Genomic DNA, 24,569 nt, shown 5'->3' on the forward strand with positions numbered 1-24,569 from the left:
GCTGCGTGGCGAGGCTGCTGGGGCCTGAGTCACAGCTGACAGGGCCGCGCCCAGCCTGCCTGAGTGACCCAGGCCGGCATAAGGCGATGACTGGGCAGCCCTCCACATGACCGCTGGGGTCGGCCTTAGGTGTTTTGACTCAGACCTGCCACAGGCCGTGTGCAGCACAGCCAGCCTCCCCTGTCCCTGTCCCCACAAGAGTCACAGGGCTATAGCCCCCCCAAGACATCAGGCCCCGTCCTAGGCCACCACTCCCTGCCCCAGCACCCACCTCCGAGCCCGGGGCACCACCTGGCCCATCTGATCCACCTTCGACACAGGCTCCAGGGCCACGCCTGCCCAACCCCCTCCCTCAGAGACCTTCGCCCCTCCCTGAGCCCAGCCCTCCGACGCCCTGAGACGCAGGGAGCCCGGCCAGCCTTGGGAGGGCCTCCCTGCTCCAAAGGAGCATGGACTGTGACCCTTCCTTCGCAGTGAAAAGAGGGCTTCTGTGGGCACCCCACATCCCAGCCCCTGGGTGGAGGGTGGGCGGCAGGCAGGGCAGGTGACAGAACGGGGGCAAAGAGAGAAGAAAGAAAACCACTAAGGAGGGAAAGGGGAAATAAGAGAGAGCGAGCCTCGGCCACGCCAGCTCAGGGACGGCCCTGCGGTCAACATTGTGCCTGCGTGTTTCTCAGGGGATCTTCTTCACAGCGGGGAGGTGGGCCAAGTTGGCCCCACTGTACAGAGGAGAAACTGAGGCTCAGCCCGGGCAGGGTGCCCAGCTAGGGGGCTGAAGTCTGACTCCTTTTGCATAATTCTAAAGTATTTGAAACTCATTCCTGGGAAGAAAAAAATCACATGAAAACCTGCAGCAAAGAGTCTAAGGCCACAGAGGACAAGGGAGGCCGGGTTGGCATCCTGGCTCTGCTGTTCCCACGCTGAGAGTTCGTTCCATAGATTAACAAAATGTGCCAGGACCCCTCCCCGCCTTTTCCTACGGTTTTGCTGTCCCAGGGAACTTTTAACCCACGTGTGCACCATGCAGCGTGCATCGTGCGGCATTAACTGAGACTCCTGGACCGCCGCCCTAAAAAACCTAACAAAGAAAAGAGAACACTGCTTCGAGTGGATTCGGCGGCCAGACTGCACCAGGATCTCTTTTTCTTCCTTAGCCCGGTGCCAGCGGACCGCTGCCCGCGACCACTTTGTCCTTTCTATGAGTTGGTGCGGGGGGGCACACACTTGTTTGCAGGCTTTGAAGGCCTCGCCCCGCCCACCCCGGGGGAAATGTGCCTAACAGAGCGTCAGCTCACGCACGCGGTGGCAACAAAGTACAGTTGTTGCTCATGAGGCCCCGACCTGCTGCCTCTCCCTGTGATGAGGACCACAGTGGATGAGACCCGTCATGCCGAAGTCCATGCTGTAGGTGGCACGGTGATCGGATGAGGCCCAGTTCCGCCTGTGGCTGATGGAAGCTTCACAGTGGCACTCTGATAGCCACCCACAGCACCGGGGCAGCCCCACAGACCCCTCTGGGTGGGGAATCACAGAGATGGGGGCATCTGCGCTTAGCCCCAAGGGCAGGAGTATGTAAGAAGTGGGAAGGAGGGCCAGGCACAGAGGCTGATGCCTGTAATCCCAGCACTTTGGGAGACCGATGTGGGAAGGTTGCTTGAGGCCAGGAGTTCGAGACCTGCCTGGGCAAAATAGCAAGACCCCATCTTTACAAAAAAATTTGAAAGTTACTCAGGCATGGCGGTGCGTGCCTGTAGTCCCAGCTACCCAGGAGGCTTAGGTGGGAGGATAATTTGAGCCCAGGAGGTCAAGGCTGCAGTTAGCCACGATCATGCCACTGCCCTCCAGCCAGGGTGACAGAGCGAGACCCTGTTTCTCCAAAGGGGCAGGGGAGAAAGAGTGGAGGGGGAATAGGGAGCTCAGGTTGTGTGCAGGGGTGGGAGCAGCTGAAGGTGGGTCGAATGCAGAGACGACCTGGCAAAGTGGGCCGTGCCTGAGAGCTGGGGGCCTCAGATGCTGCAGCCAGGGGTTTGTAATGGATGCTCTGTGCACTAGAACAGGAGAGAGTTTCGGAAGGTTTGCCAGCGGGAGAAGACAGGATGATAGCGATATTTTTACTCTGTGTCCAGGGAGCCAGTCTCTGGCAGGCGATGGAGAGAGGAGTGGCCTACAGGTGATGGATATGGGAGAAACCACAGGACGGAGTGATGGAGGGGAGAGGAAGGGCCGAGGGAGAGAAAGGCAATGGGCTAGGATTCTGGAACTGCAGTGGGGGCAAATGAGAAGCAGAAAGCCAGTGTCGGGTTTGGGGGCAGAGTGGTGAGTTTGGCTTCAAGGCACCCACTAAGCCAGGAGATGATCCTGGCAGCTGGGTCTGCAGGAACTGGGCTTGGGAGGGATCAGACTGCAGGTGGTGGTTTGGGGTTACCTGCAAAGTGACTCCTCAGGCGATGTTATGGGGGTGACAAGTCCTCATAGACCGTGCACCTGAGACCCACTCCCAAGAGTCAAGCTCCGTCATCTGTTTCCTGTGGAGTGGGTGCGCTCTAGTTCAAAGTCAGCCTCAGACACCCCTCCTGGGCCGGGGGAGGTGGGGCTGGCCAGGGGTCAGGGGCAGCCACACTGGGCTTCCCAGCTCTTCCTCCGCAGGCTTACCTCTGCCCTCCCGGAGGGCAACCCCAGCGTCAGCCACAGTACCCACTTCCCTTCTGCTCCAGGAACCAGAGTGTGCCTGGCTTTTGTTGTCTGCCACCTCCCACCAACAGCTTCCCAGGAGCTGAGGTCAAGGCAATCCCCTTCCCGCAGCTGAGGCAGGAGACACAAGTGAGGGCCGCCCCACTGCTGTTGGCGGGGCCTGGAGCCGGCCAGGCCTAGGGGCGGCACCTGTCTGGAACGGGCTCCCTGGTGCGCACCTCGGCGACTCTGCTTCCCCCAGCGACACACGGGCCTCTGTCTTCTCCTTGGGCCTGGGAGGCAGGGCCCCACCCGTCCTGCTCCTCCTTGAGTGCCTACGGTGTGCCAGGCACCTGTGGATGCAGGGACAGCATGGAGTAAAGCGGACTTGGTCTCCATCCTCCGGGCTCATAGGAGGTGCAGTCGGGAATGTCAACCTCACACACAGTGAGTGCTGCAGGAAGGGACGGTGCAACCACGTTCCTGGACCCAGACCCTGGACAGGTGGGAAGAACTGCTGAGGATGCAGCTCAAGCTGAGATCTGACAAGGAAGGAGCTCACTTGACAAAAAGGACAGGAAACAGCATTCCAGGCAGAGGAAGCAGCACAGGAAGAAACCCTGTGTTAGGAAGGAGCCCCAGGCGTTCGGGGAGCTAAAAGATAGCCATTGTGGTAGGAGCCCTGGGGGGGACAGGGAGCCCAGTGGGCCCTTGCTAGGTCCTTGCTAAATAGACTGGAATGTGTGGGGCAGCTGCCCAGGAAGACTGCTGGTTGGCAGTTAGGGCCCAGAGTTCTAGCCTCAGCCCTGCACTACTTTGCTCTGTGACCTTAAGCAAGACGCTTCCTCTCTCTGGGCCTTTGGGTAAATCCTGATGCCCTCACTCATGACACTCTGCTCCCTGAATGCTCAGAGCCTTTGCCCTAGCTCTTCCCACCTCCCCATCTGCACGTCACTCAGACCACAGTGTGGACGTCACCTCTCCAGATGCCACCCTGACCACTCGCAGTGCCTGGCTCTCCTGGCTGTCTGTTACATCACCCTGCTTATTTTTGCTGAGCTCATACTGCAATCTCAGATCCTCCTGTTTTTGTCCCTGTGCCTGTCGATTGTCTGTCTGCCCCTTGCCCTTTGCCTTCAGGAACTCATGACATTGTCAGCCAAGTTACAGAGGAAGAGGAGTACCAGGAAGATGCTCATGCCCGGGAGTCCCACGACCCTGGATTCAAACTGTGCCCATCCCCGGTTAATTTGGAGGATGTGGGCAGGCCACTCAGACCCTCTGAGCCTCTGTCTTCTCATCTGCAAGATGTATCATGTCTATTACAGGGAGCTCTGCACTGGCTCTCCTCCACCCTGCTGTCAAGTCCCCTGTTCCCATACCATCCCCAGCTCTATTTGCCATTTCAGGAAGTGAGATTGGCCAGGGACCCATCCGAGTCAAGCTCACCTGCTTCTGGGAGCCTTTGCCTCAGCATGTCTTTGGCCTATATGTGCTCGCCTGGGAATTTGGGAGGAGCCGTGTTTTGGGGGCTCAGATGGAAACCCTAACCCTTTGGGCTCCTCAGGAAGCAGTTTTAAGCACAAACCAGGTCACTGGCCCTGTCTGAGGCAGGATCTGTTATTCTTTTATTTATTCCGCAGATGAGGAAATAAAGGCTCAGAGACACTAAGGAATTTTCCTGACGTCACTCCGGTAGACAGAACGGGGCTGAGGCAGGATTTCGAGCCCAGCCAGGGTCTTCATTCCTATGCACACAGCCGTTCCTCATGTCTGTGGCATGCTCACTGCACCTCAGGCAGGATGCTCGCGGCAGGGGTGTAGCTGTGAACTCAGTCTTTGAGTCATTCCACAAACGCCTGGGGCACCTTCCATGTTCCAGGCACCGGATGTGCCCGTGTCACCCCCCACCCAGGGTGATCCAGGAACATAGACACACATAAGAGGACACACTGGCAGACACCTGAGTTTACGCATGCACAGACACGTCTGCAGAGACACACCAAGGTACCCATGCCCGCACACACACATACATACAGACACAGACATAAGCCTCCATTAGGACACTAACATCCGGGTTTCAAGATGAGGTGATACATGCAACACACATTGGTATATAACACACATTAGCATGCAACGGACATCAGCACGCAGACCTCAGCCACACAGCCTCCAGGAGCGCAGAAGCAGCCCACACAGTCAAATCTTTCTTTCTTCCTCCCCTCTTGCTAACACGTCTTGACATCCCTCATCCCCCGTTTGTCAAGGGAGCCCCATTCCGGCCATAACCAATGCCTTATCTGAATTTGACACCCCACCCCACCACAGTCACAGCCCCCAGCGGCTGGGGCATGTGACTTCCCTTCCTGGGCAGAGCAAGGACCTCCAGCCCATCCCCAAAGCATGGACGCTTTTGGCCTTGCCACCTAGGGGCCCTCCCCTCTCTAAGAGGCTGCCCTTCTCCCACCCCAAATCCTCTCCCCCAAGACAATCGAGAGACACAGAGACTTTAGAAACCAGTCAAGTTTTAAATATATGTTTGCACAATATTAACATTAAATATACATTATAAATAAGGCTTATAAATATAAAACTGATAGAAATTGATAAATTAGACATGTCCCTTCAAGGAATTGGCCTCGCAGCTTCTGAGACCCCCCTCTAGGAGGGCAAGAGCTCCTGCGTGAGAAAATTCCAGGATCCACCACCAGGGGGAGCAGCCAGCAGCGAGGACTGAAGACTGGGGCTTCCCGGCGCTGGGAGGTGGGTCTCCTTCTTCAGAGAGCTCCGAGTACACCTCCCAGGGCCATTTGCACCATATGTCCCGATTTACAGGGATTTTGATATCCACCCTAAGTCAGGGAATCCCAGCAACCGACAGGCAGTGGGGACCTTGTACAGTCTCTAACTCCCTAGCTTCACAAACAGAAAACAGGTCCGGAGAGGTAAAGTGACCTGCCCCAGGTCACATGGCGACTTCCGGGCTGGGCTGGGCTGGGACCTGAGCTCCATTCCCTGGACCCACGGATCAGGACTCCTAGGACACCCTACTGCTGTTACAGCTGCCTAAAATGAGGTCACCCAGACATCCAGGTGTCTGGCTTGGGATGTGATGAGGCATAGGAGGCCAGCTCAGGCTGTGACCTCCGCTTCGGAGCCACGGAAAGGAGGAAGTCTGGGGGCAACGTCCCTGCAAGTCATGAGAGGGAAGGACCAGCCGGCCTCGGGCAGCAAGGCAGGGGGGCAGTCAGCCCAGCCATGAGTCAGCCTGTGTCATCAGACCCTTGAATCAATGGAAAGTTGGCCCCACGTGGACCGCCTGGCCACCCCACTGGGCCTGGGGAACTTGGAACCAGGGGGCGCAACAGCCTGACTCTGTCCCCCAGCCTGGAGGAGGTACAAGGGATCTGCCCAGCTCCCACCTCTTAAAGTGCACTTCCCGGTGGTGAGTAGTAGAGAGAAACAGGTTTGGGGAGCCCGGAGGCGTCATCCGGCAACGGTTCCTCATCCGCAGAGCACCTGCCGCATCCTTCACTGGCAAGGGGTGCGCCCGAGGCTACCGCGGCAGCTGCCCCCCGGGCATGAGTCTCTTGCCTCTCCTGGAGGGTCTGGTCCTGCGCACCTCCTTCCGCACGGCCCGCCGGGGGCTGTGTCTCCGGCTCCGGCTCGGGCTTTCCCTCCACTTCCTGAAGACCCGCCCCACTGAGTGCATGAAGCGGTGGTAGCCGTGCAGAAACCTGCAGCCCTCCAGCTTGCGCTGAAAAGAATCCGAGGCCGGGACAGGGACAGGCAGCTGGGTGGTCCCCCGGCCGGCTGTGGTGGACTCAGCCGTGTCTGAGATGTCCCGCAGCTGCGCCATGCAGTAGACATTGTTCCTGAGCCCGAGGACATTCGGCCTCGCCATCTGCAGCTTCTCCAAGTCCTCGGTGTTCAGCCTGGACCTCTTCAAGTCCTGGGCCTTGGGGAGTTGCTGCTCTAAGGCAGCCAGTCTTTGCATGACGTGGCCCAGCGTGGCATTGAGGGTCTGCAGGAAGCCCCGCCTGTCCAGGCCCTGCAGGCCCTCCTCGCTGGGGAAGGCCCCAGGGTGCTCCCTGCAGTGCTCTCTCAGTTTAGGAACATCCAGGCCTTGGATACGTATCTGAGGGGAACAGGAGGATCACAGGGTGAATGCTGAGGACCCGGACCACACTCACAGACGAGCCAGCCTTGAAATGCTAGACCCCTTGCACCCCTATCCAATCTCCCCACTGGATGGATCCGGAAACCGAGGCCTGAGAGGGAAGAGGACCCCAAGATCACTGCAGGCAAAGTCCGAGGGATGTTGGGGCCGGTGGGATGCCTCTGGGAATGGGAAGCTTCAGAGGGGCTGGACTCTGTCTTCCTCACTGCTGCATCCCAGTGCCCAGACCAGAGCCTGCCAGGTGTGTAGGAAACCCACGGAATAAGCAGATGGGCATGACAATGGTGTCTGGAGTCCCGCCCCAGGACCACGGAGCTAGGGAAGCTGGAGGGCAGCCTTAGCGCCTCAGGGTTAAGGCTGGAATAATGCAGGGGCTCAATTCCCCACCCGCCCACACAGAGTGGGGCTGGGCCTGTCCTCCTTGCGTCTCACTCCCTTCCTAACCTCGCAGTTCTCTGACAGACACCACGGGGGCCCAGGTGCTTACGTAGGGGTCCAGGAGGCTGCTGGTGTCCTGCATGAGATCCGCCTGCTTCTGGAGTTGGTCGAGGAGCACGTGGTACTCTTTCGAGCAGCTGCCCATAGCTGCCATGCTTGGGAACAGGAGTGTGAGGACCAGACCTAGGGAGAGAAGAGGGTGTCACCTGATTGGCAAGGAAAGCCACAGATGGGAGCCTTGGGGAGGGGCTTCAGGAGAGCCTTGAAAGGTGCATCTCTTCATCCCAGATTTGTGTAGTTGAAGGTGGGGGCTGGGCACTATGCGGCATGGTATGCGCACAGGCGTGCCCAGCACGGCCACCATCATCCCCCTAGTAAGTCACTGCCCACGGCCTGACACAGCAGCCACTCCCTCCCTTGGAGGGACCAAGACAGTGGCTCGGATTTCCCAAGTAGGTGTTTGAGCAGAGGCTGCAGCACCCGGCTGGAGCCCAAAACCTGCACTGTTCTAACCTCAGGAGCTGACTCTCTGCAGGGTGGGACTGGCTCCCTGTGAGACCTCTGGACTGAGGACCGGCCACCGCCCTAGGACCCTGCCTTGTCAGCCACTCTGGCCATCCAGGTAGATGGGCCTGGGAGGGCTTCAGGGCAGGCAGCCCGGGAACAGCTGGTGCCCTCAGCTCTGTCTAGAACCAGGAGAGGCTGCCTTTTCAACCAGACGCACAGCCTGGAACAGATGTGGAAGACCTTCCAGCCCATGACCCCATTTTCCTGACAGGCAAACCAAGTCACAGAAGGGCCTGCCTAGGTCACACGAGGCCAGGCTCTCCCCTGATGTCTCATGCCTCCCTCCTCTCTCCGTAAGTGGCTCTTCTGTCAGCCTCCCCAGGGATGCTGTGAGCCTATCAGAGGTGTTGGGGACGGGTGTAGTTACCGCTCACCACCACCCCCAGTGGGGCACCAGCAGTCACGTGGTCGGAAGGGGCCTGTGGTGCAATCACCCGGAAGGCAGTGACACCATCGTTCCCCTCCTGAGAACCATCCGGTCCCTTGGGGAAGACAGGCTGCTGGGGAGGGCCGAGGGGCCGGGCACCCAGGAGTGGCGACCCCAGAGCACCCTCGCCGCCTCCCCAGGTATCTGCTGCTGGGCTCTGGCAGGGGCCTGTGTGTGCGGCAGAGCATGTGGGACTGAGGTGTCTGTGTGGCTGTGTGCCCGGTCTGTGTGCGGCGTGAGGGAGACCAGCTCCGATCACCGTGGGGGCTCTGGTGTGCATGTGGGGGTTCCCAGGCTGGTGAGATCCAGGGCTGTAGATGAATCACATGGCTGTGCGTGGCCATGTGGGTGTGGCTGTGGGTGCTGTATGATTGTGTGGGTTCTGGGGGCTTCTCAGGCCCAGCTGACTTTCTGTTCATCTGGGACCCTGTGACTGGGGCGAGCTGGAGGCCCCACAAACCCCCGACACCTTACACCACTCCCCTGCCCAGCTTCTGAGCCTCCCTCTCCTGCCGAGAACATCTCCCACCTCCCTCCTGCCTCCCCAGCCTCTTTGCCCATCCTCTTCTCTCACTCTCTGGCTCCCAAAGTTGCCGCATCTTGACATCACCTCCCCCTGGAAGCCTCCCAAGGATGCCCTTTCTCTACCTGTCTGTCAGTGGACCCCCTCTCTGCCTGATCTCCTTGTCCTCTTCCCTTCTCAGCATCCTTCTGCCTGGCACTCAACCTCCCCCGGTCCCACAGAGCAGAGGGTGTCCCTGCTTCCCACCAGTGGCCATGGAGAGACCCAGCAGGTGGGTTCTGGCGGGGAGGAAGGAAGTACTTACTGAGCAGCGTCCTCCGTGTAAGCGGTGCCCCCATGCTGGGTGCCCGTGCTTCGGCCCTCACCCGCTGGAGGTGACACCTCCCGGCTGGGAGCCCTGCAGGCTGGCAGCCACTTTATGCCCGCCGGGGCGATTGGCCAACACCTCATGAGGTGGGTGGGGATGGGGAGGGGGGAGGGCAGGCCTTCTGGGAACATGACCCCAAAAACCAAAGTTTTCACGGGCGGCCAATGGGTGCTGGGCACGGTGGTGTGCCCGCTCCTCCTCCTGTTTTCTTCGAATTCGTTCTTCGAGGTCAACCCTACGCCCAAGGATGATGTAAGCCGCAGCTCAGCCTTCCTGGGGTGAACGGGGAGGAAGAGGGTCCATGCCATCTTCGGGGAACTGGGCCCGGATGGGCAGGAGGGACTTCGAGCCGGGCCTCTGGAGGCCCCAGGCCAGTCTTGGCCCAAGAGCCATTGACCTTGCAGGACACGGTGGCTGGCGCTGCGGAGAGCGAGACATCTTCCTTCTTGAGTGCCCGTCCCACTCTCTTGCCGGGCTGTTGGGACATCTGTGAGCGGAAACCACCGGGCTCTGGGCACAAAGCCAGACCCAGGCTGGCAGCCCCGAGATTGTGGTTCAGGCCCCAGCCCGGCATCCCCCAGCCCGGCCCCTAGAGTCTCTTTTCACCATCATGTGCCTCTGCCAGGCCCACCGCCTGAAGCCAGGCCCTGTCTCTGCAGACAGGCTCCACTGGGGAGAACTGGACACTTGGAGCAAGAGAAGCAAGAGGCCAGGGTTCAAGTCTGCTGAGGTGCTTTGTGACCTGAGGCAAGTCACTTAACCACCCTGGGCCTTAGAGACCCCCCACTGTAAAATGAGGAGGAGAAAAGCCGTTCTCAGCCCACCTCACAGGGTTGCTGCCATCATGGACATAAAAGGCAAAAGAGCTTTAAAAGGAAAAGCAAAGATGAAGGTCCGATTCCAAGTATTAGTTGTAGAGGGGGCGGGATGGGGGAAGGAGATGGGGAAGCTGTGAGCTCAGAGGGGAAGCCGGGGAGGGGGAGTTGCCGCCTTGACGGTTGGGGACCAGGTTTCACTTTCTCTGAAAGATAGCGATCTTAGGTTGGTCCTCTGCGAAAGGGCCCTGGGAACAGTGCCTCCCCAGTCAACCTGCAACTTTACCATGGGGTAAACTGAGGCCCGGGGGAAGGCAAACAAGGAGGCCGGGAGGCTGGCCCAAGCCTAGAGACCCTGACTGGTGGCGCCAGCACATCTACCAGGCTCAGGGGAGGGTCCTTGGCCTGCACCCTAAGGAGCTTAGGTGGGAGGAGGCCCTCAGGAGTCTGGGGAGTCTGGAGGCTTCCAGGGAGCCCCCTGAACTGCTCCAGCTGGAGGGAGCATGAGGTCTGGGGCACCTGAGCAAGGAGAACGAGGGCAACCTGAAAGGAGGAGGCACCCTGTCTGTGCCTGCTCCCGAGGCCCAGTGTGCCCACCAAAGCTGTTCCCACCCACCCATTCTCCCCATCACTCATTTATTCATTCGACAAACATTTATTTGGCTTCATGGTGAGCCAGCCACTCCTAGGTCTGAGGATCACATAGTCGGCAAATATAGGCGATCCTGTGCCCAGGAGGCTGCTCTTCAGCCCCCACCCACTCCCGGGCACCCAGGCTGGGACTCACCACACCAGGCCCCATAACTCCCCATCTCCACCCCCAGGGGCCAGTTCTGGATTCTCATCCTGAGAATGTTGCTTCCGCTAAAGTCGTCATCTCTGTACCCACTCCCACAATGCCATTTCCTGGAGCCATGCCAAGAGGGGATCCTTCTCCATTTCACATCCCTGATCTCATCTTTTTTCTACTATTTAAAATGCAGGATCTTGCTCTGTTACCCAGGCTGGTGTGCAGTGGCACCTTCATGGCTCACTGTGGCCTCCAACTCCTGAACTGAAGCAATGCTCCCGCCTCAGTCCCCTGAGTAGCTGAGACCACAGGCATGCATCACCATGCCCAGCTATTTTTTATTTTTTTAATTTTTTGTAGAGACAGGATCTCTCTATGTTGCCCAGGCTGATCTTAAACTCCTGGATTCAAATGATCTTCCTGCCTTGCTCTCCCAAAGTGCTGGGATCACAAGTGTGAGCCACAGTGCCCGGCCACCTGATCTCATCTTGCAACAGCCAAGGTAGAGAGAGCGCTGGGCAGAGACACCTCAGCTCACTTCAGTGAGGAACCCAAAGCTCTGAGAAGTTTAGGGGCTGGATCAAGAAAGGAGTGCCAGATCTGAGCAGAGGGCTCCAGGACCCTCTTAGCTATGGCTGACTGGCCACCATACCTGGGGAGAGACGGCCACATGCCTTAGCTTATTCCATCCACCCTGTGGTCCAGGGAGGTCGTGCTGTCTTCTCATGGCACAGAGAGAGGAGGTTGCTTTGCCTGAGGCCACTTACGAACAGTTAAGAGGAGAGGGGCATTGGGCCATGCACGGTGGCTCACGCCTATAATCCTAGCACTTTGGGAGGCTGAGGCGGGAAGATCGTTTGAGCCCAGGACTTCAAGACTGTGTCTTTACAGAAAATTTCAAAATAAATTATCCAGATGTCGCGATGCACACCTGAAGTCCCAGCTACTAGGGAGGTGGAGGCAGGAGGATCACTTGAGCCCTGAAGGTCGAGGCTGCAGTGAGCCATGATCGTGCCGCTGCACTCCAGCCTGGGTGACAGAGCAAGATACTGTCTCAAAAACAAAAAACAAAAAACAAAACCACCAAGAGAAGAGCGCATTCAAATGAAGCCCAAAGACCACACTCTTAGCAGATAGCTAATGAGGGTCCAGGCACAGGCCCTAGGGCCCAGGGTCACTGAAGGTAAGGAGAGCGTGCAGATTACATTGTTAGGACTGCCGTAACAAAGCACCACAGACTGGTGCTTCAGTAACAGAGACTGATTTTTCTCACAGTTCTAGAGGCTGAGTCTGAGATGAAGGGTTGGTTCCTAAGGCCTCTCTCCTTGACTTGTAGATGACGTCTCTCCCTGTGTCTCCATATCATCTTCTTTCTGCTTGTCCATGGCCGAATAGCCTCTACGTTTTTTTGTTTTGTTTTTTTTTGAGATGGAGATTATCTCTGTCGCCCAGGCTGGAGTGCAGTGGTGTGATCTCGGCTCACTCAAACCACCTCCTGGGTTCAAGTGATTCTCCTGTCTCAGCCTCTTGAGTAGCTGGGATTACAGATGTGTGTCACCACTCCTGGCTAATTTTTGTATTTTTAGTAGAGACAGCGTTTTGTCATGTTGTCCAGGCTGGTCTCAAACTCCTGACCTCAAGTGATCCACCTGGCTCAGCCTCCCAAAGTGCTGGGATTACAGGCGTGAGCCACCACACCTGGCCTTTCCTCTTCTCATAAAGACACCATTCAGACTGGATTGGGGCCCTCTCAATGACTTCCTTTTACCTTAATTATTCCTTTTTTTTTTTTCAAGACAAGGTCTTGCTCTGTTGGCCCAGGCTTAAGTGTACCGTGGTACTTTCATAGCTCACTGCAGCATCAAACTCCTGGCCTTAAGCGATCCTTCTGCCTCAGCCTCCAGAGTAGCTGGAATTGCAGGTATGTGCCACCACACCTGGCCAATTTTACCTTCATTATTCTTCTTTTTCTTTGAGATGGAGTCCCACTCTGTCACCCAGCCTGGCATGATCTCGGCTCACTGCAACCTCTGCACACCCAAGTTGAAGCGATTCTCCAGCCCCAGGCTGGAGTAGCTATAGGTGCCCACCACCATGCCCTGCTAATTTTTGTATTTTTTAGTAGAGATGGGGTTTCACCATGTTTGCCAGGCTGGTTGTGAACTCCTGGCCTCAAGTGATCTGTCTGCCTCAGCCTCCCAAAGTGCTGGGATTACAGGTGTGAGCCACTGCACCTGGCCCTTCATTATTTCTTTAAAGGCTCAACCTCCAAATACAGTCACGTTCTGATGTACTATGGTTGGGACTTCAACACAGGAGTGTGGGGGGAGACACCATTCAGTCCATGCAGCCTAGGAGAGGAGGGCATGGCTGGAGGGCACAGGGACTAGGCCACTGGCGGAGCATCCAGAGCAAGGTGGGGCACAGGAGGACAGGAGGTGGCCCAGAGGTGGGGAGGTCTGGCCACTGTCCATCCCAGCCAAGTGTGAGGGCAGATGCGTCAGCGTTTCTGGTGAGGTCAGCAATCAGTGACGTCCTCCTCACCAGCAGGAAAAGCTTGCAACATGGCCCAGCCAGTATAAATAGGCTCCCGACCACAGGGCCTGGGCTGTCCCCTCTTCCCGGGCCACGTCAGCCAGGTCCGCGTGATTTGGAGAGGAAGAGAGGACCAGCTTGGTTCCTCAGAACAGCTGTTTCCTTGCTTCCCAACTCACCTTCTGGCTGTGGGGGCCCTATCCCTTTAAATGCAAGGACAGGACCTGAGATGGCCTAGCAGGGTGCTCCAGGGGGGCGAGAAGGTGGCCCCCAATCTGCTGGGTGGGAGGCGGAGACCAACCCAAGTTCCATCTCAGTCTGCCTGTGAGCCCAGTATCCCTAGACCAGTCGTGTCCCCCTTCCGAGCCTCAGTTTCCATTCTTTAAGCTGCAATGACAGAACTGAACAGCCATGAAAAAGACAAGCAATCCAATTTGAAAATGGGCAAAGGATTTTAATGGACATTTCTCCAAAGCAAGATGTACGAGTGGCCAAGAAGCTCGTGAAAAGAGTCTCAACACCAGGGAACTGCAAATCAAAACCGTGATGAGAAGCCATTTCACACCCACCAGGTGGCTGTAATCAAAGACAGACGATCGTAAGTGCTGGTGAGGAGATGGAGAAATGAGAACTCCCAGATGTTGCTGGTGGGAATCTACGATGAATGGTACTGCCAAATTGGAAAACAGTTTGGTAGTTCCGCAAATGGTTAAACACAGAGGCCAGGCCCGGCGGCTCCCACCTGTAATCCCAGCACACCACTCACCTGCAGCCTGGGTGACACAGTGAGGCTATCTCTAAATAAATAAATAAAGGTATCATATAACCAACAATTCCACTCCTAGACATACACCCAAGGGAACTGAAAACGTAGGCCAAGTGCAGTGGCTTACACTTGTAATCCCAGTACTTTGGGAGGTCAAGATGGGAGGATCACTTGAACCCAAGAGTTCAAGACCAGCCTGGGCCACAAAGTGAGACCCCATCTCTACAAAAAATTTAAAAATGTGGCCGGGCGCGGTGGCTCAAGCCTGTAATCCCAGCACTTTGGGAGGCCGAGGCGGGTGGATCACCAGGTCAAGAGATCGAGACCATCCTGGTCAACATGGTGAAACCCCGTCTCTACTAAAAATACTAAAAATTAGCTGGGCATGGTGGCACGTGCCTGTAATCCCAGCTACTCAGGAGGCTGAGGCAGGAGAATTGCCTGAACCCAGGAGGCGGAGGTTGCGGTGAGCCGAGATCGTGCCATTGCACTCCAGCCTGGGCAACAAGAGCGAAACTCCGTCTCAAAAAAAAAAAAAAAAAAAAATTAAAAATGTGTGAGCATGGTGGCATGTGCCCATGTGGTCCCAGCTACTCAGGAGGCTGAGACAGAAAGAGCACTTGAGCCTGGGAGGTCGAGGCTGTAGTAAGCCATGTTCATGCCACTGCACTCCAGCCTGAGTGACAGAGTGAGACTCGGTCTCTGGACAAAAAAACAAAAAAACAAAAAAACAAAACAGAGAGACCGGGCACAGTGGCTCACGCCTTTAATCCCAGCACTTTGGGAGGCCAAGGCAGGCAGATCACCTGAGATCGGGAGTTTGAGACCAACCTGACCAACATGGAGAAACCCCATTTCTACTAAAAAAAAAAAAAAAAAAAAAAAAAAAAAAAAAAAAATTAGCCAGGTGTGGTGGTGCATGCCTGTAATCCCAGCTACTCGGGAGGCTGAGGCAGAACCCAGGAGGCGGAGGTTGCGGTGAGCCAAGATGGTGCCATTGCACTCCAGCCTGGGCAACAAGAGCGAAACTCTGTCTCAAAAAGAAGAAAGAAAATGCACATCCACACAAAAACTTGCATATGTTCACAGGAGCGCTTATTCGGCATAGCCACAAAGCAGAAACAACCCAAATGTTTGTCAATAGAAAATGGATAAACAATCCATACAATGGAATATTAAGTCACAAAAAGGAAGGAAGCATTGCCACGTGTCACAACCTGCATGAACCTTGAAACCCTGATGCTTCGTGAAAGAAGGCAGACATAAAAGGCCACATGTTGTATGATTCCACTATGGGAAACGTCGGGAATAGGCACATCAAGAGGGACAGCGAATACACCAGTGGCTGCTGGGGGCTGGGGCATCCAGGGCTGGGGCGAGACTGCTAATGGGCACGAGGTTTCTTTGGAGGTGATGAAGAGATTCTGGAATTACATAGTGGCGCTGGTTGCACAACCATGTGAATATCCCCAAACCCCCTGAATCCTACACCTGAACATGATACATTTCATGGTAGGTGAATTGTATCTGAATGTTTTAAAATGCAGCAGCAAATGCACCTTGTAGGAGAATCAGCAAATGCAATGAGGTGAGCACGTGAGCGCCCGGCACATCAGAGCAGGTGCTTGGTCAGCACTTACCCACCAGCCGCCGGGCCGACGAAGGCAGGCGTTTGCTTATGTCACACGGTGGCTTTGAGGGTGGTTGGGAAAGGCGGTGTTACATAAACCCCAGGGTGAACAAGGAGCCACCAAGCACCCTCCCCCGAGGGTCATCAAGGTCACATTGGGTTGGGGGAATCCCTTGGCTCGCAACCTGCCACGGGGTTCTTCTGGGACCTGGAGTGTCGACCCACGGGTATAGGAGAAGGAACCCCGTTCTGTACAGTAACCTTCAACTGTCTGCCTCAGCCACCGAATCCATAGGTCCTCAGACAAGGACCCACCACTGTCCACTCTCTGGCTGGCCTGGAATCCCCCTGCTGCTCTCTCTGAGCCCAGGATCTTGTCCTGAGATGAGGGGATGTGTGAGAATACCACAGAGTGCCCACAAGCCCACAGAGCCAGGCAGAGCCCCTTAGCGGCTCTAAGCACGGAAATGCCATGCTCACCAGAAACAACCCTCAGTATCAAGCAAGGATCAGGAAGTCCGGTCGAGTCCTGACTTTTCTTATGATAACCACATACCATGCCTATTTTGAAACGTCAGAGTCTGGCCAGAAATGTTTGGGTGAATGGGGCACCAGTCGCCATGATCCGGAGCACTTCTGGAGCCCCTCTGTGTTCTGGTTCCAGTCCTAAGCACTGGATCCTTGCAACCACTTTAGGTGGCAAGTATCATGTTGTCCTGCAGATGGTGAGGCTGAGGCTTGGGAGGCAGCAAAGGCACGCGGGAGCCCCAGCGCCCCTCCTGGAGCCATGAGATCGACCCGCTTGCCCAATGGGTTGTCCACAACTGATGCTGCCAAGGGAGGGAAGCCAAAACAACAGCCTGGTGAGGGAGCTGGGGGAGGGTGGAGATTCCCTGTTGCAGTGGGAGGCCAGCCTGGGGGCACAGGCCTAGTTTAGAGAATGGCAGGCGTGGCTGGAAGTCTGGCAGGGAAGGAGGAAGATGGGGAGTGAGGGGTGATGGCATCCCACTGCGCTTTGCTGCTGTGGCGGCCCCTGGGGAAGAGCTCATATAACACAGCCCGGTGGAATCCCTCTGCTTAAAGCAGTCCCTGTCAGCCGGGCTCAGTGGCTCACATCTGTAATCCCAGCACTTTGGCAGGCCAAGGCAGGTGGATCACCTGAGGTCAGGAGTTCAAGACGAGCCTGGCCAACATGGTGAAACCCCATCTCTACTAATAATACAAAAATCAGCTGGGCATGGTGGCGCACGCCTGTAATCCCAGCTACTTAGGAGGCTGAGGCAAGGGATCACTTAAGCCAAGGAGGCGGAGGTTGCAGTGAGCCGAGACTGCATCGTTGCACTCCAGCCTGGGCGACAGAGCAAGACTCCATCTCAAGAAAACAACAACAAAAACAAAAATCAGTCCCTGTCTTTGTCATCCTGTTAAGGCCAAAGTCATTACCACGGCCAGCAGGTCCGCCCACCTCCCAGCCTCACTGGTACCTGTCTTTTTCCCACCTCCTTCTCCAGCCTTCCTCAGTCCTTCCGGGAGCTGCTCTCACCTCAGGGCCTTTACACATGCCGTTTTTGCTTCCTGAGCCCTTTACCTGTGACCCGACACCCAGACATCAACATCCAGCCCACCATGTACCTTTTCAGGGAAGCCCTCCCTGACCTTCCTCTCCTCAGCCTGGTCCCCACCCACCTCGTGGAGCCCTCCCAGAGTACCACGTATCCCTCCACACCACGTTCTTCAGAGGTGTACATTTTTACAACTATGAGGCTGTTTCTCTAGCCGAACTGGAAACTCTCAGAGGGTGTACCGCCCAGCCACCAGGCCGATGAAGGCAGGCATTTGCTTGTGTCACACGGTGGCTTTGAGGGTGGTTGGGAAAGGCGGTGTTACATAAACCCCAGGGTGAACAAGGAGCCACCAAGCACCCTCCCCCAAGGGTCATCAAGGGCACATTGGGTTGGGGGAATCCCTTGGCTTGCAACCTGCCACGGGGTTCTTCTGGGACCTGGAGTGTCCACCCACAGGTGTAGGAGAAGGAACCCCGTTCTGTGCAGTAACCTCCACTGTCAGCCTCACAGCCACCGAATCTGTAGGTCCTCAGACAAGGACCCACCACTGTCTACTCTCTGGCTGGCCTGGAATCCCCCTGCTGCTCTCTGTGAGCCCAGGATCCTGTCCTGTGGTTGTGGCCCCTGCCCCCACTGCCTCTCAGAGCACAGCAAAGTAACGTAATAGGCCCCTCCATAAGTTCTTGGATGAATGCACAGCCATATAGCTGTAGCCACCTGCAAAGAGCGGGAAAAGGTGAGCTGTGGCTCCCAGGCTGCAGGACCCAGATGCGTCCGTGTCCCACATCTGATGAACTCAGAGCCAGGCCTCTGGAAGTGCAAGGCCATCTCGCTGGAGGCAGGAACACGTCTCCCAGACCTTTTCCATGCATTCTCCTGGTCCCCTGGCCCAAAGAAATCAGAACTCTGTCAATCACAATCCATCAGAGCATGTGATTCTGTTTCTGGGAAGCTTCCATTTCAAAGATGCTGAGTTTCTCTTTTATGATAATTATTTTTAAAGCGAAATCAAAATCTGCTTTTTCACCCGCTGCAGATTTCAGCACTTTCCCAGAAAACAGCCAAAAAAAAAAAAAAAAAAAAAAAGCCACCGTTGCTTCTTTTAAAGGGTTCGCTTCAGAACGTACACGAGTGGCACCTGATGCTTCATAGAAAGAGATCGGTCTTCGTGGAAGGGGACAGTCCTGCATTTTGCAAAAGCAGACAAATCTCTGTGGCTTTTCAGTCTGTCGTTTGACCTACATTTGAGTACTCACTGTGTGTGTTGGGCGTGGACTAGGTGTGGAGGAGAAATCAGAGAGAAGGAAAAGGCTTCTGGTCGAATGTATCTGCCCCAAGCATCTTTTTATAGCCAGATTTTGAAGGGTAATATGACTCTTAGCGATGGAAAAGAAAAAAGAATTGAAGGCTGAATAAACGCACATGCTCACACATGCACACACAAGGGCCAACACCTGGCACATGGAGGGGCCTGGAAGACCCATTGATGGATCATCCATTTCTCACCCCAGGCCACAGACAGGAGTGCCTGACTCACCCTTGCTCTCGTGGTACCCCCAGGTCTAGCAATGCACCTGTGTCCTGAAAGGGACCAATCAGAATCCTTCCCTGAGACGACGTCAGACTCAGAAGGCACATCTCTATGCCTGGGATATCACTGCTCTGCCCCTGTGGAAAACCACCTTCCCCAGCCTCACAGGCAGAAGTTGGGGGTCCTGCAGAGCGGACAAGAATGTGGCTGGCACAGCCAGGGAGGCTGAGCGGTCTCCCTGAACCCTGATCCCTACTGAAGCCAGGAACATGCACGTGGTGTGTCCCAGCCACAGATCCCGTCTTTGCTAGCTGTGCTGGTTTTCTGGCACTTGGAGCGGGAAGTCCTTCATCCCGTGCCAGGAGGCACGGGGGACATGGAGGAAGGAAGTTGGTCAGGCTCAGAACCTTCCCTTGGTGCCAGCTGCATGGGCATAGCAAGTGTAGCAAAACTTCACAGTCTTTGCCCAACAAAGAGGCAACTGCAGAAGAGGGTGGGAAAAGGCCAGGGTTCCCGTCTGCAAATCACAGCCCGATCCCAAGGGAGAGCCTGGAACACAGCAGTGGGGCTCGCAGGGATGCTGATCACCATTGGAGGAAGTGCCCCAGACAGGCGCTGGGGAAGAGTGGCTTTCCTCCCCACCTCACTCTTGGAGAGACACCAAGTAAACTCCGGGTATGTATCCTGATACGAAAAAGAGAAACAAATCAAGCAGTTCTGAGCGGGGAGAAGGCCATCAGCGCTCGCTCCATCCAAGGGCCTCTTGGTGGCCATTCAATGTGCAATGCAGGGTGACTGGCCAGGGCCAGGTCGCTCTGCCCACAGAATGAGCATATACGGAAGGAAGTCAGAACACAAGCACTGGATGCCTCCACAATCAAGACGGCAGAGCTCAGTAACTGAAAGGCACAAACAACCAAATGTCCTTTAACAGATAATCCCAGCACTTTGGGAGGCCGAGGCAGGCAGATCACTTGAGGTCAGGAGGTCAAAACCTGCCTGGACGGCCAGGTGTGGTGGCTCACGCCTGTAATCCAAGCACTTTGGAGGCCAAAGCGGGTGGATCACCTGAGGTCGGGAGTTCAAGACCAGCCTGAGCAACATAGTGAAACCCTGTCTTTAAAACAATAAAAAGAAATAAAAATTTAAAAAAACTTGCCTGGCCAACATGGTGAAACCTTCATGTCTACTAAAAATAAAAAATTAGTTGGGCATGGTGGCAGGCGCCTGTAGTCCCAGCTACTTGGAAGGCTGAGATGGGAGAATCGCTTGATCCCAGGAGGTGGAGGTTGCAGTGAGCTGAGATCAGGCCATTGCACTGCAGCCTGGCCAACAAGAGTGAAATTCCGTCTCAAAAAAAAAAAAAACAAAAAAAAACAAACATAAAAAACAAAATGTGATCTACCCAAACCATGGAATATTATTTAGCCATAAAAAGGAGTGAAGCACTAACACACGCCGCCATGTGGATGAACCCCAAAAACATTATGCTAAGCCAAAGGATCTAGATGCAGAAAGTCTCCTATTATACGATTCCACTGCAAGAACTATCCATCATAGGCAAATCCATAGAGACAGAATGCAGACTGGTGGTCGCCAGGGGCTGAGGGAGAGAGGAATGGAGAGTGACTATTAATGAATACGGGGTTTCTTTTTGGATTCATGAAAATGTTTCAGAACTAGATAGACAGTTGTGCAACACTGTGAATGTACTAAAGGGCCCTGAATTTGTGTGTTTTTGTTTTTTTCAGACGGAGTTTCACTCTTGTGACCCGGGCTCGAGTGCAATGGTGTGATCTCGGCTCACCACAACCTCTGCCTCCCAGGTTCAAGCGATTCTCCTGCCTCAGCCTCCGAAGTAGCTGGGACTACAGGCGTGTACCACCATGCCCGGCTAATTTTGTATTTTTAGTAGAGATGGGGTTTCTCCATGTTGGTCGGGCTGGTCTCGAACTCCTGACCTCAGGTGATCTGCCTGCCTCAGCCTCCCAAAGTGCTGGGATTACAGGCTTGAGCCACTGCACCTGGCTTTTTTTTTTTTTTTTTTTTTTTTTTTTGAGACAAGTTCTGGCCTCGTTGCCCAGGCTGGAGTGCAATGGCGTGATCTCAGCTCCCTGCAACCTCCACCTCTTGGGCTCAAGTCACCTCAAGCCACCCCTGGCAGCTGGGACTACAGGCACGTGCCAACACGCCCGGCTGGTTTTTAGTAGAGATGGGGTTTTGCCATGTTGCCTGGGCTGGTCTCAAACTCCTGAGCACAAGTGATCCACCCACCTCAGCCTTCTAAAGTGCTGGGATTACAGGCATGGCACCCAGCCCAATTAGTCATTTTTAAAATCGTTGGCTTTGCATGTTACATGAAGTTCACTGCAATTTAAAAAAATTTTTTTTAAGGCAGAGCTGAAAATCACAACCACCCCAGGAAAGCCAAGGGGGGCTGGAAGACAGTGAGTCAGTCGGCAAGGGGGCAGGGGAAAGTCCAAGGGTCTCCCCGGCTCATCCTCTTTTATTGCCTATTGTGCACTTATCCCAGAGCTCTTATTGGTAGACACAGAAAAGGCTAACTTAAGGTGCAAAGCCTGGGCCATGCGGGCTGAGGACACAGCCTGATGGCAGCTGGGAGGGCGGCTTTCATCTTCGGGAGAGAACACGCATGGGGAGGCGCCAACTGGACGTTGGGAGCAGGCTGGGAGGTCTCAAAGGCAGGTCTCGTGAGCAGGGGGCTGTGATCAGGGAGGGAGGGGACACACTAGGGTTTAGAGTGAGGCAGGGAGGCCAGCAGGGTGTCCAAGGCAGCAACAGAGGAGAGGACACCCATGGCTGAATCCGGGCCCTGGAAAGCCTGGGATTCCGGCTGGGGAGGAGAGCTGGGCTAGAGAGCCGGCGGGGTGCAAGGGCTCTGTGTCAGGGCAGGCTGGCTGAGCAGAGTCCAGGCTGAACAGCTCTGGGCACAGTGGGCAGAAATGAGGGGCAGGCATGCTTTTGCCTGCAGACAGAAGAAGGGGACAGAGAAGAAGAGGGAGTGCGTAGGAGGGAAACTGGAGAGGCCGAGGCTGAGGGAGCCAGGGCAGGAGGGTGGAAGGTGGAGGGCACCGGTGACTGCAGGGGAGCTGGGCCTTCTGAGAGTTGGGCACCGGAGGAGGTGGCAGTGCAGCAGCAAATGTCCCCTGATCAGGGAGAGGCAGGGAGGCCTAAGGACACGTGGGTCCTGGGGAGGGAAGTGGGCAAGAGTGTCCACACCGACACGTGTGAACACAAAAACGTGAAAGACGGGTGCAGTGGCTCATACCTGTAAGCCTAGCACTTTGGGAGGCCAAGGCGGGTGGATCACCTGAGGTCAGGGGTTCGAGACCAGCCTGACCAACATGGTGAAACCCCATCTCTACTAAATGAGTAGTGGCAGGCTACCTGGAATCCCAGCTATGTGGGAGGCTGAGGCAGGAGAAGCCCCTGAGCCTGGGAAGCAGAGGTTGCAGTGAGCCAAGTGCATGCCACTGCACTCCAGCCTGGGCAACAGAGTGAGACCCTGTCTCAAAATAAAAAACCAAAAAACCATGAAAGATGCCACCATGTGCAGACACTCTCATGAACATACAAAAACAGACTTGCAGAAACACAGACCCCCTCAACACTCACATGTGTACACATGTGCACAGATGCACAGACACCTACAGCCAGATACATGCAGGCAGGCACCCACGCAGAAAGGGAGCCAGTGTTCTCTTGTAAGCACATACATGCGCAGCCACAGCCAGCCAGGCCTCCAACAGAGGCCCAAGTGCACACCTACACCAGGACACACCATCACTTCTACCCATGTGTAAACTATCTCACATGCATGTACACCTTCCTGCCAAAACAGACTCATCTGTAAAGACGTACACACAGAGGTCTGCACTCACTGCAAAGGCAACACTGACCACACACACACTCAAGCAGCATACACCCCTGCAGTACACACACCCACGAAGCACACACATCCACGTGGCACCATGACCAACCCCCAGGAAGGCAGCTCTGGGCACCCCGTAAGAGACAGCCTGGCTTTGGAACCCCCATACCAGGGCTTGCCTGGGAAAATGAGATGCAAACCACGGCCACTACCCAACACACCCATCCTGCCAGCCCCGGGTCAGGAAGGAGCCAGGGCCAGGCCTCGCGTGCCCACCCACACATCCATTGCCACCGGCAGCAGACACCCGGCCACAGACACAGACAGCTAGGATTGCAAGGGATCTTGCAAAATCTCCCCTGTCCCTCAGGGTTCAGCTAAAGTGTCTCTTCACCCAGGGAAACTCCCCAGGCTCCTGTGGGCACCCCTGACCTTCTTTTGGAATTCTGGTTCTACCCAGCTGTGTGATGTTGGACAAGGTACTTCACTTCTCTGTGCTTCATTTCCACCTGGGTAAAATAGGGATAACAAGAGCATGCGTAGAATATAGAGTCATGCACGGCGTAACATTTTTACCAGTGATGCACCCCATATATGACAGTGGTCCTGTAAGATTATAATAGAGCTCAAAAGTTCCTGTCATCTAGTGATGTCTTGATGGTCTGACCTTGTGTAGGCCCAGGATAATGTGTTAGTGTGTGAGTGCTGGTCATAGTTTTGGTGGGCTTCTTTTTTTTTTTTTTTTTTTTTTTTTTTTTTTCCGAGACAGGGTCTTGCTCTGTTGCCCAGGCTGGTCTCGAACTCCTGGGCTCAAGTAGCCTTTCTGCTTCGGCTGCCCAAAGTGCTGGGATGATAGGCATGACTCTCTGTGCCCGGCTTGGTCTTAGGTCTTAGTTTCTTTAACAAAAATGTTTAAAACATTGGAAAAAAATTAATTTTAAAATAGAAAAAAAAAAGCTTATGCAGTAAGGATGTAAAAATTTTTTAAACTTTTTTAATTTTTTGAGACGGAGTCTCGCACTGTCGCCCAGGCTGGAGTGCAATGGTGCTATCTCGGCTCACTGCAGCCTCCGCCTCCCGGGTTCAAGTGATTCTCTTACCTCAGCCACTTGAGTAGCTGGGATTATGGGCTCCTGTCACTACACCTGGCTAATGTTTTGTATTTTTAGTGGAGATGGGGTTTCACTATGTTGGCCAGGCTGGTCCCAAACTCCTGACCTCGCAATCTGCCTGCCTCAGTCTCCCAAAGTGCTGGGATTACAGGTGTGAGCCACTGCCCCTGGCAGATATAAAATGTCTTTGTATAGCTGTATAATGTGTTTTAAGCTGAGTGTTAATACAAACGAGTTAAAAAAAAAAAAGTTTACAAAGTAAGACGTTACAGTAAGTGAAGGTTCATTTATCACTGAAGAAAAAAAATTTTTTTTGTTTTTTTTTTGAGACAGAGTTTCACTCTGCTGCCCAGGCTGGAGTGCAGTGGTGCGATCTCAGCTCACTGCACCCTCCACCTCCCGGGTTCAGGTGATTCTCCTGCCTCAGCCTCCTGAATAGCTGGGACTACAGGCACGCACCACCATGCTCAGCTAATTTTTTGTATTTTTCAGTAGAGACGGGTTTTCACCATGTTCGCCAGATGGTCTCGATCTCCTGACTTCGTGAGCTGCCCGCCTTGGCCTCCCAAAGTACAGGGATTACAGGCGTAAGCCACTGCACCTGGCCGAAAAATATTTTTAATAAATTTAGTGTGGCCTAAGTATATCGTGTTCATAAAGTCTGTAGGAGTCTACAGTAGTGTTCCAGACTTCACATTCACTCACCACTCACTCACTGACTCACCCGGAGAAACTTCCAGTCCTGCAAGCTTTATTCATGG

General features: G+C 55.0%; 1 protein-coding gene across 1 annotated transcript; it reads right to left on the minus strand.

The window, feature by feature from the left end:
* Nucleotides 1-5,178: 5,178 nt before the first annotated feature.
* On the minus strand, nt 5,179-9,228 carry OSM (oncostatin M). Its single transcript, XM_003938456.4, has 3 exons — nt 9,110-9,228; nt 7,338-7,471; nt 5,179-6,808 (listed from the first exon to the last, which is right to left on the minus strand). The coding sequence occupies exons 1-3, from the start codon at nt 9,141-9,143 to the stop codon at nt 6,227-6,229; spliced, it is 750 nt and encodes a 249-aa protein (XP_003938505.1). The 5' UTR covers nt 9,144-9,228; the 3' UTR covers nt 5,179-6,226.
* Nucleotides 9,229-24,569: the final 15,341 nt, after the last annotated feature.

Source organism: Saimiri boliviensis, chromosome 21 (genome assembly GCF_048565385.1).
Source record: "Saimiri boliviensis isolate mSaiBol1 chromosome 21, mSaiBol1.pri, whole genome shotgun sequence".
NCBI lineage: Eukaryota > Metazoa > Chordata > Mammalia > Primates > Cebidae > Saimiri > Saimiri boliviensis.

Coding starts and splice junctions, on each gene's coding strand:
- OSM (XM_003938456.4), bottom strand. CDS start 9,143: ATGGGGGCACCGCTTACACGGAGGACGCTGCTCA. Junction 7,472..9,109: donor TACACGGAGGACGCTGCTCA/GTAAGTACTTCC, acceptor TTCTCTCCCTAG/GTCTGGTCCTCACACTCCTG. Junction 6,809..7,337: donor GCAGCCTCCTGGACCCCTAC/GTAAGCACCTGG, acceptor TGTTCCCCTCAG/ATACGTATCCAAGGCCTGGA.